General features: G+C 48.7%; 2 protein-coding genes across 4 annotated transcripts; one reads left to right on the top strand and one right to left on the bottom strand.

The window, feature by feature from the left end:
- Nucleotides 1-379: 379 nt before the first annotated feature.
- On the bottom strand, nucleotides 380-3,979 carry pygo2 (pygopus homolog 2 (Drosophila)). Its single transcript, XM_068333076.1, is given in 4 exon segments — nucleotides 380-1,888; nucleotides 1,890-2,158; nucleotides 2,247-2,299; nucleotides 2,955-3,979. Coding segments are annotated over 4 exon segments (1,785 nt in total). The 5' UTR covers nucleotides 3,007-3,979; the 3' UTR covers nucleotides 380-477.
- Nucleotides 3,980-4,650: 671 nt separating this feature from the next.
- Nucleotides 4,651-11,757, top strand: LOC137607679 (SH2 domain-containing adapter protein E-like). 3 transcript variants are annotated; one of them, XR_011038017.1, is made up of 6 exons: nucleotides 4,651-5,588; nucleotides 6,535-6,655; nucleotides 7,987-8,205; nucleotides 9,173-9,383; nucleotides 9,474-9,767; nucleotides 10,370-10,507. XR_011038017.1 is itself a non-coding variant. In XM_068333594.1 (6 exons), the coding sequence occupies exons 1-6, from the start codon at nucleotides 5,103-5,105 to the stop codon at nucleotides 10,551-10,553; spliced, it is 1,341 nt and encodes a 446-aa protein (XP_068189695.1). In that variant the 5' UTR covers nucleotides 4,652-5,102; the 3' UTR covers nucleotides 10,554-11,757. The 3 variants fall into 3 exon arrangements, 1 of the variants encoding a protein (XP_068189695.1); XR_011038018.1 differs by having other exon boundaries at nucleotides 9,474-9,672; nucleotides 10,370-10,497; XM_068333594.1 differs by having other exon boundaries at nucleotides 4,652-5,588; nucleotides 9,474-9,593; nucleotides 10,370-11,757.
- The last annotated feature ends 2,084 nt before the right edge of the window (nucleotides 11,758-13,841 follow it).

Here is a 13,841-nt window from a genome sequence, read left to right as displayed (position 1 = left end):
TTCAACGCCGAAGTATTTTTCTCACTTTCTTGCAGTAAAAAAAACGAACAAAAGAGGGAAATAAAGCTGTGATTTAATGAATTAAAACAAAATTTAGAGACTAAATTTGCATTTTTAAAAATGATTTGATATGTCTTTTAATTTAAACGTAAAAATAATTGAAAATAACTAATATTCCGACATGATTGGGGAGGGGGGGGTGTGTGTGTGTGTGTGTGGAGGGGGTATTCCGACGGCAGCTCAGGGAGCCTCTCAAGTCGCAAACTGTGTGAGGTAGTGTGTTGGTGTCAGTGCTTCTCTGGTTGGCAGGTTGGATGTCTGAAGGGCTGCGGTTTGACATTCATCATGATTGGACTCCTCTGGGGTGGGGGGGGGGCAGAGAAAACGAGGGGAGGGGGTGGGGAGAGAAAGCATTTGCCTAGAGTCACTCAAACTGCTATATATATAAGCGTGAACGCGAGCGAGCGGGACGTCTCCTCAGCTCTCGTTGGCGGCCACCAGCTGGCCCAGGCCCTGGCGCACGAACACGGCCTGGATGTCCTTGGTCTTGATGCAGAAGTCGCACGCCCACACGGCGGCGCTCTCGCGCGTCAGGAGGCCGTAGGCCGGCTCCGTCAGGCCGGTGCAGTCACGGTGGAACCAGCGCTGGCAGGACGCCTCGCACAGGATGGCGTCCTGGTCGTCGTGCACCTCCGCCATGCACAGCCCGCACGGGAACACCATCCCCCCCCCGCTCAGCTTCCCCGGGCCAGATCCGGGTCCGCCGGCCGAGGATGGGGGGGCGGCGGAGGCGACGGCGGAAGAGGCGGGGCCCTGTGGGGGCGGCGGCGGCAGCGGGGATTGCGTGTTCGGGGTGGAGGTGGAGTTGGAGGCGGGGTTGTTGGGGGTGTTGCCCCCGTTGTTGTTGGTCAGGTTGTTTGGAGCTGAACCGGTGGGGGCGGCGCCGCCCCCCCCTCCGGGGGTGTTGTTCTGTTGGTTGTAAGGGGTGGAGCCGGGGCCGGAGTGAGGGGGGGTGGACTGCTGCTGCGGCTGCTGCTGGGTGGAGCTGTTGGAGTTGGGGGTGTTGGTGTTGCTGGGGGGTTGCAGCTGACTGGGGGGCGGGGGGTGCTGGGGCTGACCCGATCCGTTCAGAGGGCCGGTGGGGGAGGAGTTGGGGTTGGGCTGGGGGGGCGCCGACGGAGGCTGACCGGGGGTGTTGGTGTTAGGCGGCTGGACGTCGGGGTGACCGGGGAAGCCCCCACCTGGCTGGGGGGGGCCGGAGTTAGGGGGGGGGCCAGGGGTGGTGTTATTAGGGGGGGGCCCGTTTGGATTTAAGTTAAGCTGCTGCTGCTGAGGGCCGGGCGGCGCCCCCCCACCAAAGTTCTTCCCGTCGTCGTTGCCGGGTCCTGGGGGGCTGGGACCCGGGTAGGGGCCGTCCTGCGAGGGGGGGAACTGTCCTTGAGGGGGCATCCCTGGTAAGCCCCCCACCATGTTTCCTCCGGGGCCGCCCCCCATGCCCCCCATCATGTTCATGGACGGACCCATGCCCCCTCCCATGGGAGGCAGGGGACCGTGGGGGGGCCCCCTGGGGCCTCCGCCGCCAGGTAACGGCGGGCTGTTGAAGGGGTGCACCCCCTGTCCGTGCTGCTGCTGGGGGGGCATGCCGAAGCGAGGGTGGGGTGGCCCCCCTCCTCCGGGCCCCCCCATGCTTCCCGGTGACAGCATGGGGTTGAACCCGGGCCCCGGGTGCATGGGGGGGCTGAAGTTCGGTGGCATGTTGAATTGGGAGGGGCCGCCCGCAGGGAATCCGCCGCCGCCCCCACCTCCTCCTCCACCGCCCCCCCCTCCTCCGCCCGCGAACCCGGGCATCCCCCCGAAGCCGAGCTGGTGGTGAGGTCCCGCGTTGGAGGGGGGGGCCGAACGGCGGTCGTCGTACGGGCTGGCCCCCGCCCGGTCCTCCTATGAAGGCCATGCCCCCCCCCATTCTGCCTCCGCCTCCGTACCCGCCCCCCCCTCCCGTGCCCGGACTGGGAAGGAACGGAGCGCCACCCGGTCCGCCCGCCCCGCTGGGCCTGGATGGGGGGCCGAAGTCATCATCGAAGGGGTTGGAGGCCACCAGGTGGTCCACCATGGGGGTGGGAGGGGGGGCGAACTCAGTGAGGTGGGAGAACCCCGCCGCCTGAAACAGGAAGCAGAAGAAATTCACTTCCTGCCTTCAAAGAAAAAGGACATTTTCCCGTGTCGTTGCCGAGGAGACGGACTCTGACCTGAGTGGTGGACTTCCTCGCCTTCTTCTTCTCCGGGCTCTTCATCTGTGAAGCTGGAATTAAAAAAAAAAAAAAAAAGTAAAACATGAAGGGAGGGGGGCGGAAAGGGAGAAATATAAGATTAGTCACGACGGAGAAATCAGCCGCCACACGTCTCATGCTTTATCGATCCACCACCAAAATCGAGAGCGGCGTCACATTTGGATTGGCCAACACCCCCGAGTGACAGAGTTAGAGCAGCTTCAGACCGGGGGCCTCTGTCGAGTCCGACAGCTGGGATGGATTCAATGATGGGACACAGACTGGCATGAGGACATGATGCTCAACATCCAGGCGTTATCACCACCCAGGGTTATGATCGCCTTGAATCGCAGGCGGACCGGGTGTGTGTGGGGGGGGGAAAGGCCGCGAAATAGGAGGCAGGTCAGAGGTCAATGAGGGGAGAGACAGGAAGAGACGAAGACATGAGGAACGGAGGAAGATAGACATGAACCCCCCCCCTGATCACCGAAGAAACAGCCCCCACCGGAGACAAGTCGTGAGGTTTACACATGGGGAGGGAGAGGGAGAAGGAGAAGAAGGAGGTGGGGGTTTGCTGACAGCACCATTGCAGCCCATTGCAGTAATGGATGAATCCGATCTGATTTTTTTTCTGGGGGGGGTGTGGGGTTGAGGAGGGGGGGGAGATGGGTGAAAATTAATTCCTACCTTTGCTTCTTTTTCCTTGTCCCGCCAGTAGTCTCCCCGATTCGGCAGCCATCTAGCTAATATGACCGTCGGTGAAGTCGCATATCACCGTTCATAAGCAAGAAAAAAAAGTTAAAAATGCCGACGTCCTGCAGGCTGAGACGAGTAGATGGAATCTGCCCTTATGTCATGTCAATAATAACGTTATTAACTTGCGTTATAACGCAGGCCCAGGTCTGCAAAAGTCCTTTTTCCAGCTGCAAATCTTTTTCGGTGTCTGTCACGCCGGGATTTGGTCACCAAATAAACAAGTAAACCTGAGCTGGTTGACGCTAGTTAGCATAAGTTAGCACAAGTTCCGTCTGGTTTAAGGGTTTTTGATGCTAACCTAGCTGAGTGAAACTAGTTGCTTGTTATTTAAACTTGACTGACAGTACAAACAAGGAACAGTCCACCCCACCTCCCTTCTCTAAATGATCATTTACAGATGTGTTGAAAGGAACTACACCAGCTAGCAGCGCTAGCTAACTAGCTAGCTAGCCTCGGCTAACTAGCTAGCCACGCTACTCAGTGCGGCTCGCTAGCAGCGCTGACAATTCACCCGGTAGCCGCAACACGGGAACAATAAAAACCGCAAGTTTAACCTGTCTTTCTACATTCATTTGTGAAAAAAATGTGCATTCAAATTAAAGTTCACAACACGAATAAGATAAAAAAGCCATCCACCATGTTTTAGACTTGTTGTTTACTATGCTAACATTAGCTCGTTAGCTAACATTGGCTTGTTAGCTAACGTTAGCATGCCATTGCAGAGAGCTAGCCATCTTTGCAGACTGTCTTTGGGGGAAGCAAACTGTACCCTTTCTCCGTTGCTTGCTCTGCTGTCCTTTAAATTGAAACTCTCTGGTGTTTCATTGCCAGCAAACCAGTCCTCACTTGGTGTATGCTTGTAGGTCACCCATTCAACTAGAATTCATTCAAAAACGCAATTTTTGCCATCATTATCGTGGCCTTCCATCGCCACCGGACAAAGAGGGACCAGCAGGAGGATCGCGCACGGTGGAAGGTTACAAGTCAGCGCGGAAATGGGGGTGGAGAAAATATTTTCTAAACTTTTAAAAACATATTCAAATCTTTTGATCGAAAAAGTACCTATATTATATAATAAAAACTATTAAAATATCATAAAATATAATTAAAATACTTGTATTACTGTTTCACGCTTTATTCTGTTAAATGTATACGTGTCGGGTTTACCTTTTATAAAGGTAAATGGAGCAGCTCGGAGTGGACCGTTTCCAAGCGATACCCTGTTCAACTAAACCAGGAGTGGACTTTATATTGATTAAACACCCAATTAAATGACACCAACAACTGATATATTGATTATTAATTTATTGATTTTCATTGCAAATTATTAATGAGATTGTCAACATCAACATATGTGGTTATCTGATAAAAATGTGGAAGCAGCTTGGTTCTGATGTCAGATTTAATTATAAAAAAATGATATTTTTAAGAGGGAAAGGTAGAAAATAATAAATAGTAAATAATAAATAAAATTAATAAGTAAAATTAATAAAAGAAACATCTTTACTTGGCATTCTTTTACGTGGAACTCTCCACCAGCGTCTCCTGGCAAAGGATGACGCCCACCTGGTCCTGCCTCCCCCGGACCTCCCCAGGACCTTGGACACCCCCTCCCTCTATACTCCAGTCGGGAGTCCTATTGTAACTCAAAGGTTGTAAAAGATCACAGAAGCCACTGTGGGAATGGAACCACCAGTTACAAGAGAGGATATCGCTGCCTTCCTAACCCACATTCACTTTTTTATTCAGAGGGAATAAACTTTTCATCTGCGCGAAAGAGGAACAAGTGTCAGAGGATCACAAATGGGTTAAAGTTAGTTTTTCCACCTTTTTTTTTTTTGCCATATAGGTGTACAACCTAACTGTGGATGGTTGAAAAAGAAAAGCCGGACTTTTAAAAAATCATCTGGGACATCCGTGAAGCCCCTGGGGTTCACACCGGATCCTTCTTAGAATAAAGCAGCGGAAGTCTTTTGTTAGGGCTGTTTTTCTAAAGGTGCGTCTCTGGGGTCCTGGTGTATGGCGCTAAAAGGTGTCGGAGCAGGCAGGAGGGGGTTATTGGTTTCCATCTGAGTCACAATGGCGAAGTGGTTCAAGGAGTTCCCCATCAACCTGAGGAATGGCCCCGACAGGAGCCGCTCATCGTCCGGATCAGGCTCCCAATCCCGGGTCCTTAAGACTGGTCTGATGGCCAAAACCTCTGGGCCCAAACTGCGTAAAAACTCCTCTTCTGACACCCCCGGAGGAGGTGGTGGGGGAGTCGGGTCTCTCCTGTCCGGAAAAGCCCGAAAGAACTCGGCTTCAGAGGTGAGTAAGACCGGCGGAGGCTCCCCGAAGGACGGGAGGGTTTGGGACCTCCTGTCCGGGAGAAGCCGGAGGGTCTCCAGAGGGGAGCCGGTGATGGAGGAGCAGCACCGGCCCCCCCTGAGGGGGTGTCCGTCCGCCAACGCCTACATCAACCGGATGATCCGAGTGGACAAACCGGACAAACAGAACCCCACCGGTCCGGGACCAGAACCGGAGAGACCCGTCCAGGTCCAGGTCCAGGGGGGCAGGACGGAGACGGTGAGTCCCAACAAAAACCAACTCTGATTAAAACATGTTGTACCTTTTATATTATAATTGACATAAATATATTAATTTATTATTAAAACCTCATTTGTTGGTATAATTTTGCGTAGTACTTAAAAAAAAGTTTTTAAAAAAACTTTTTAATTTTTTAATTGCGTTTTTAATGTAATATTTGATGTTTTATCTAATTCTAACAGTAGTTTGACCCCCCCCAAGAAAAAATAACAGATGGTGTCATCAGCGCAACTTCAGAAACTCATCGTTTCATGTTTTCCTTCTTTGTTTCCACCCATACCCACACCTCCCAGTCTGTCTTTCTATCTGTGCCCCCCCCCCCCACTTCAAACACAAAGCTGTGGTCAGGCCTCACCTTCCTCTCCTTCATCTTCATCCTTTCATCCCCCCCCCCTAAAGGCTATCATGTTATAAGACAAGAAACAGAGTGTCATTAGACACCTGCCCCCAGAAAAAAGACAGAGAAAGATGGAGAAGAAGGGATGGGGGGGGGGGGGTCATGTTTCAGAACAGGAGTTAATCCTCTGTTTTGATCTCCGTTGGCTGAGATTTTGCGTGTGAAGCCTAAATAAATATGAATTTCTTTCCCTATTTTGAGAACATTTTTGAATTATTTTTGAACATCTTTGGGTTGTTGTTGTTTTTTTTAAACATTTGGTAAAATTTAAAGCCATCATTAACTATTTCCTGACATTTTAAACACAAAATGATTAATGAATTATAAATATATTAAACCTGATCGTTAATCACAACCTTTTCAAGCCGTGTGTTTCTCTCTTTTATGATCCTGAAACTATTTTCTGTGTTTTTCTTCAGTAAAAATCAACTTATGTTTCGTCTTAAACGTCCGTTTGCCAGTTTAAAAAACTTCTAAACCTGAATTTAAGCCTGAAAACTTTAATTCCTGTGTGTTTGGCTGATGGAGGTGATCATCCTGGAGGATTACGCAGATCCGTTTGACGCCCAGAAGAAGCAACGGGGAGCAGAGAGGACGGGGGAGAACGATGGGTACATGGAGCCTTATGACGCCCAGCAGATGATCACCGGTAAGAACACACACACACACACACACACACACACACACACACACACACACACACACACACACACACACACACACACACACACACACACACACACACACACACACACACACACACACACACACACAGCTGTCACGTCCAGCTTCGGTCTCTGCATGAATGACAGGATTTCCAATGGCCACTGTGGGGTTTCCATGGCAACTGCGTGGCTTTCTGGACAATGGGTGTAGTTTCCTGCTCCTGCTTCCTCTTTCCTGTGTTTCCTGGTACCATTCTCCAAAAAGGAAGTTACTCCTTTGTCCCCCCCCCCACCCGCCACCCCCTACATGGACACCATTTATCAAAGCTCTCCAGCATCCAGGAAGCTTTGGCTTCCACCAATCACACACAATCTGGACCTTTCCTTCCACCGCTCCATTGTTGTAGCAGGAGGGGGGGGGGGTGAAAAAGTTTTATTGCAACACCGTCAAGTAGGTTCCTACTTCCAGCAGCGCTGGAGCTGCTTCTAGAGAGGAAATGATGACGAGGAGGTGTCGGTTTATGAGCCTCAAGTCAAAGTGAGGAAGGAGGCGTGAGTGTGAGGCGAGGAGAAGGGGTCACACTCCGTGTGACGCCGGAATCACACTCAACACCACGGTTTGACCCTGATAGTGATGATTCACCGTCCGCTCCAGAGGTCAGGTGATCATCATTATCATCATCATCGTCATCATCATCATCCTCATCATCCTCATTATCATCATCATCCTAATCATCATCCTCATCATCATCGTCATTATCATCATCATCATCCTCATCATCATCATCATCATCATCATCATCATCATCATCATCATCATCATCATCATCATCATCATCCTGCTGGAGATTCCCTCATTTTCCTCTGGCCGTGTGAAATGAATCAGGACTTCCAGTTTGGATCGAATGTTTATTTGATTTATTCTATTTTCATCTACTCTGTATGAATATTTCATCTATTTTGCGTCTTAAAGTTTGAGTTTTTCCATACCGTCCTTCTATCAGTTCTGCTCTCAGCTTTGATGCTGCACAGAAATCTAAATCTGAGACGCTGAAACTACAATGCTGGGACTGTAGAACTCGGTCCGCTGCGATTCCTCATTTAAACAGTTAAATCATAAATCAGCTGATAAAAATAATGTTTTTGGAGGGTTTTATGGAGTTATAATTCTTTTATAAGAGGAACTTGTGCGTTGTCAGGTTGGGAAAAAATCCCTTTGAGTGATTGAATCTTATCTTCACTCCAAGTGGGTCATAAACCTGTTTAAACTCTATTTATCTTTTATTAACACATCTTTACTGTTCCCCACCCACAGAGATTCGACGCCGGGGGTCCCGGGACCTGCTGAAGGTGTGTGTGCTGATCGATGTGGGCGAGGGATCGGAGGAGGGTCAGACAGACGACACCCCCCAGGAGGGAAGCGGCAACAGCGACAGAATCTCTGTGGGGTGTCCCGAGCTGGACCCCCGCCCCAACTCTGAGTACGAGCTGCCGTGGGAGAGGAAGAAGGATCAGATATTCAGGACTCTGTCAGGTGAGGGGGCGACATGATGGCGCCCATCTGGAGGTGTTTCTGGAGGGGAAGCGTTAGTTTGACTTTATTATCCTGCCTTCAATAAACTCTACAAAGGGAAATGTTTGACCCACTCGACCCGTCTGGATTTTTATTATTCTATATAAAAAATTTGGCTTCCCCCCCCCCTGAAAAACCAGATCAAACACATGCAGCTGCATTTTCCATGTGAAAAAAAAAAATCAGGATTTAGCCAAATATATACAAATGATCTCAAATTCAAATTCAAAAACTTTTATTTGTTCCCAATTGAAAGTTCATAAAGCAGGATTGCTGTAAAAGTGAAAAGTTAAATGATAATATATTAAAATAATACGTTTAAAAAAATAAGTAAAAAAAACAAAACATAAATGATAAATACACTTTTTATGTTAAATAATAATTCAAAAACTTAGTTCAAAAACTAGTTAATTCAAAACCTAATTATTTTAAAAACTTAGTTAGTAAATTAGTCAGTTAGTTAGTGAGTTAGTTTAAAAACCTAGTTAAACTAACCCACTAGTTCATCATTCATCAGTGACTTTAAAGCTCATATATCAATTTTTTAAAATTTGTTTTGGACAAATTTGTCAATACTTTCCAATAAACCAGATTTTTTTTTTTGTCAATTATTTCGTAGTTTTAGCTTTAAAGGCTTAAAAAATTTTTTAAATAGATTCAGCAGTGAGTTTCTCCAATCCCTTATTTATATTTCACTATTCCAACCCTGCCTGCTCTGCCTTAGAGATATATGAAGTATATTTATAAAAAAACCTCTCACATTTATATTTCATATCCAGCACAGACCAGCAGCATACCGAATAACGTCTCGCATGAAACATCAAACCTCCGTCTCCTTGTTTTATATTTACTGCCGGCTTCAGCGATTCTAAAACTCTGGGATCAGCTGTTCCTTCACTAAAACTCCTTTCCCTCTCTCGTCGCTCAGCACAGTTTGACGCCTCTGAACGCCCGGCTAAAGACGAGCCGCCTCACCCCACGCTGAGCAGAACGCCCCAGCATCCCACCGCCCAGAGGCAGAAGAGCTGGAGCCAGAAGATCCTGAGATCTGCCCCTGTGACCCCGTCGGCGTCCTCCACCTCCAGCTTGGAAAGCGAGGCCTGCAGCGTGGATCCGTCGCTGCCGCTGGAGGAACAGAGGTGATGCTCGCCCCCAGGATGAAACGTGTGGTCTATAATAGAACAAATGCACTCCTCCTCACCCCCACGCCCCCATCCTCCCATCCCCAGCTGGTACCACGGGTGCGTGACCCGACAGGAGGCAGAGCTCCAGCTGCAGGCCTGCAGAGAGGCCAGCTTCCTGGTGCGGAACATCGAGTCGGACAACAGCAAGTACTCCATCGCCCTCAAGTGAGTGCAGACGGGAAGCGCACCTGAAATCGAGGCAGCCTGAGTGTCGCTGACCCCACGACCTCACATCCTGCTCACGGTGATTCATTCAAACTGTGGAACAACCCCCACGCACAGACGACCCTGGATATTCACCACTCGTGGGATAAATGTTGGACAGACAAAAAGAAAAATGTACATCATTTATTACATCCCATAATTTGTCAGCGTTCGTCCGTTTGTCCACCAAATGTCTTCGCAACCGTTGCAGATAGAAAGATGAAACGAAAAGCACGTTACTCAGGCAACAAAGGGGATGAAAATGAGATGATGACCTTGACCTTGGGAAAACTGGGTCAAGGTCAAATTTCAAATTTTGTACACCCAGGAACTGGATAAGATAGAAAGACGAGGGAGAAGGCCAGTGTGAGAAAGACCATAGATCAAAGCTAGAGCTTTGAACACATGATGTTCCGACCCCCCCCCCCCGCTCTATCCGCCCCATCCAGGCTGATGTTTCACATCCAGTCAGGATGTCTCACCTGTGACCGCTGAACCTGTTCAAACTGGTGTTTTTGAACATTTCACAACTCCCCCACGCAATTTTCTTTTTCTAAAACTTTATTGTCCCGACTTGTTTGGAACAAGTTCAGAATCCTCCTATTCGAACAGAAACATCCCAGGATCAAACATCCCAGGATATGTTGAATTCAAACTGCAGCGCAGCTCAGGAATGCAGCTTGAGTAACTCTTCCTCCCTCTCCCCCTCTCCTCTTCCTCTTCCCCTCCCGACTCAGGACGAGCCAGGGCTGCGTCCACATCATCATCGCCCGGACCAGAGGGAGCGGCTACACCCTGGACCAGAGCAGCTGCGTCTTCCCCAGCATCCCGGAGGTGGTGCGCCACTACTGCGCACGGCGCCTCCCGTTCGACGGCGCCGCGCACATGACCCTGCTCCACCCGGTGTCCCGCCTCCACTGACTCCACCCGCCGGCCAGGCGCCGGAATCCAAAACAAACCCACCTCTGGGACGGCAGGGACAGAAAGTATTCACCTCACCCCCTTGATCAACGCGCACCCCCCTTTTTTTTTTCCTCTTTTGTTTTTTTTCCAGCGCGTCTCTCCTTTCAGTTTGCTTTGACGATCCTGCTGCTTCTTATTTATGTGATTTTTATTCCTTTATTTTGCGAGTCAAACAAGTCCTGTCCCTTATTTTGAGGAGCAGCTTTGATGCAAATCATCCAAGGATGTGTTTTGCATGTCAACAAGGCGAGTTTTTAAATGATTTAACGTCCGCTTGGAGTCGATTTGGCACAGATGTGACGCGCGTAATCATCCGCGCGTCATTTTTATTTAAACGCTTTTTTTTGCGGGTCTCTTTCTCCCTCTGATGGATGTGTGTGCAAACTGCACCGACATACCATCACAAAGAATGTCCTTGTTTACCCGCAAATTCACAGTTGGTGAAAACCCGCGCACAGGGCGCATCGCCCCAGTCATTAAAATCCGAAACAATGATCGGATTCTCCCAAGTGCGCGCCTGGCAGCGTGTTCGCGATTTATGTCGTTATACTTGTTAGTTGTCTGTACACACACACACACACACACACACACACACACACACACACACACACACACACACACACACACACGCACACACTTGAGGATCTCCTCTGGTTTACTGTGAATGAGGCCTTTGTCTCTCCTGTAGTATCTACACTGTGATTCATTCAGACTCAATGCGCTTGAAGCTCCAATCAATTCACCGCAGTTGTGCGCTTTTTAAAAAAAATAAACTAAATAACCAGAACTGATCTTCATCTTCATCTCCCCTCTTCTCACCCATAGCCTGGTAGGGTTGTTGTTGTTTTTTGGGTTATTATCTGTAAAATAAACTGGAATCATCGCGATTAGTGATAAGAAAACTGTGGATTTGTAAATTTCTTGTCTGATTCAGATTTTTATTCGCAGATGAGAAGAAATTAGATGAAAAATGTTGAGTTTAATAGGTAGAATAATCAAATGTGAGCTTAAACAATGTCAGTCTGATCTTTAATCCAAGTTTATGTGCTCTTAATTTGAAGGTGTGCTGGAAATCATCAACAACTCCAATCTGAGTGACAATAAAATAAAGTTTTTGTTATGTTTTATATTTAATGTAGTTCGATTTAAATATTTAAAGCAGCTCCTTTTTGACTTTTTAATTATTATTTTTTTCCTCTCAAGAGTCACCTGCTCCACATTTCTCCTGACAGGAAGTCACCTGTGGTTCAAACCGGATTAGAATAAAAGCTTCTGGAGTCTCCTCTGTGAGCTTCTCTCTGATCCTCCTAAAATCAACAACACGAACGGCAAAAAAACGTCGGGGATGTTTGCGCACACGAGAGAGCGCGATCAAAGCCTCTTATAACCGTGTCATCATCATCTTCCTCCTTAGAGGAAGAGGACGAGGCCTCCTGGCAGATGCTTCAGCGACTGATTGAGGGCATCTGACAGAGAGATGAATCTTTTAGCTGCTGGAGCTCCATGGCGGTTTGAGTGCTTTGGTAATTTGTCTGGAAGTTTAGTCCCTCCATTTAGCTAATAGGAGGTGGATTATTATGCCGGCTGGGAGTGAAAAGGTGAGGAGGAAAGGTCTGAAGGAGCGGGGGATTAGGTTTAGCTGGGGATCATGTTGAGGACAGACGTCTGACGTAGCTGTAAGGAGAACCGGCGTGGATCTAAACGCCGCACTAAAAACCGACAAAGTAAGAGTATTGTCATTACACGCATGTCAAGGGCGCGTCACGCCGGCGAGGACACGCAACCGACACCCATGTCTGAAGCTGATATCTCGCCCCCGTTCTCCGTTCGTCCTTGGCTCCTCCGTTGGTAGGCCGTCGTCGCCGCCGCCGCCGCCGCCGGGTCCCAGCAGGCCGTGTTTTAATTTGTGAAGGTTAGGTTTCACGACTCTGAAACCAGCGGCGGCCTCTCAGGCTCCTCACGTGGGACGGGGTTAGTTTGTGACCGGAGGCCTTCGTCAATGTATTTTATTTAAATCAATTAAAATAAAATACATTAAATTCAAATTTAATTAAATGTTGGTTTGTTTCTCTGTTCTAACATAAATCCCTTTAATTTGTCAGGTTATCAAACCCACAGAACTCCATCAATCAAGAATCAAATGATCCAGAGTTAAAAATGGGCTGAATACTGCATTGTGGGAAATGTAGTTGTGGTTGACCTATTTATTTTTAGACACTCACGCGGGCCACATAAAATGATGTGAAGGGGCCGCATTTGGCCCCCGGGGCCTTGTGTTTGACACATGTGCTCTGTATGGATGTAGGTCATGACCTTTCTGCCCTGGAGGGGGGGAGGGGTGGAGCCACACCTGGAAGGAAATCAATCATCACAGGTACGGCGCCAAAACGCTGCTGTCACGCATCAGCGTCGGACGGACGCCATGTGGGCGTCGCTTGACGCGCTCTACTACCAGTAATCAAAGTGTCCCGAATGCCCTTGGCGCCCTCGGGGGGCATCGGGTGTCGCCGGAATGCCCCCCTGGGGCAAAGATCGTTTGATCTTCCTGAATCTGAAGGCACCATGTGACTGAGAGTTCAGCAACCGCTCCGGGACACACGCACCTCACGGAGGACGTCCCATGTGACACACCTGGAGGGGACTGACGTAATCCCACAATGCACCTGAAACGCACCACGCCTTCATACCAGAACCATATGGATGTATTCCAATAAGATATCAGCGTGTACTCGAATACTGCACATTTTTTTACTCAAGTATCGACATTTTTACTGCAACTTTTCACCTGGAATTTCTTTATTCAGGTGTTCCACACCTCCTACCACCTCTCAGGTTAATCCTGTAACTCTGGAATAAACCAATAAAACCGCGCGCGGAGCAAAAGCACAAGCCAATGACAAAACCCCAGTTTAACACCTGAGCAGAAGTGCAAAGTGCAGAATAACGTGCAAACAGGTAGAGTTACAAGAGCAGGGCTGAGGAACAATGGAGTGTGTGAATACGAGAGAATGAGATAATTACAGTATGAGCGGCGTTGACTGTGTAAACACGAAGGAATGAAAGGAACGCTCAATATTTGTTCCACCTCCAGCGGATGCAGGATAAGGATTCAGTTTGACACACAAACAAACCAGCATCACATTGAAACTATAAAACTATGTGTGTGTGTGTGTGTGTGTGTGTGTGTGTCTTTGCTTTACGTGAGGTGTTCGAGGCTATCACTTTCATCTTTTTTCACCTTTATTC

Source organism: Antennarius striatus, chromosome 14 (genome assembly GCF_040054535.1).
Source record: "Antennarius striatus isolate MH-2024 chromosome 14, ASM4005453v1, whole genome shotgun sequence".
Classification (NCBI taxonomy): Eukaryota; Metazoa; Chordata; class Actinopteri; order Lophiiformes; family Antennariidae; genus Antennarius; species Antennarius striatus.
The sequence above is the reverse complement of the archived record's forward strand: the minus strand, read 5'-3'. Positions and strand labels throughout refer to the sequence as shown.

What these genes read in the sequence shown, in the direction of transcription:
- LOC137607679 (XM_068333594.1), top strand. Translation starts at nt 5,103, where the DNA reads ATGGCGAAGTGGTTCAAGGAGTTCCCCATCAACCTGAGGAATGGCCCC. An exon ending in CGCCCAGCAGATGATCACCG is followed by an intron (nt 6,656 to 7,986) that starts GTAAGAACACAC and finishes CCCCACCCACAG; the next exon opens with AGATTCGACGCCGGGGGTCC. An exon ending in AAGTACTCCATCGCCCTCAA is followed by an intron (nt 9,594 to 10,369) that starts GTGAGTGCAGAC and finishes CTCCCGACTCAG; the next exon opens with GACGAGCCAGGGCTGCGTCC.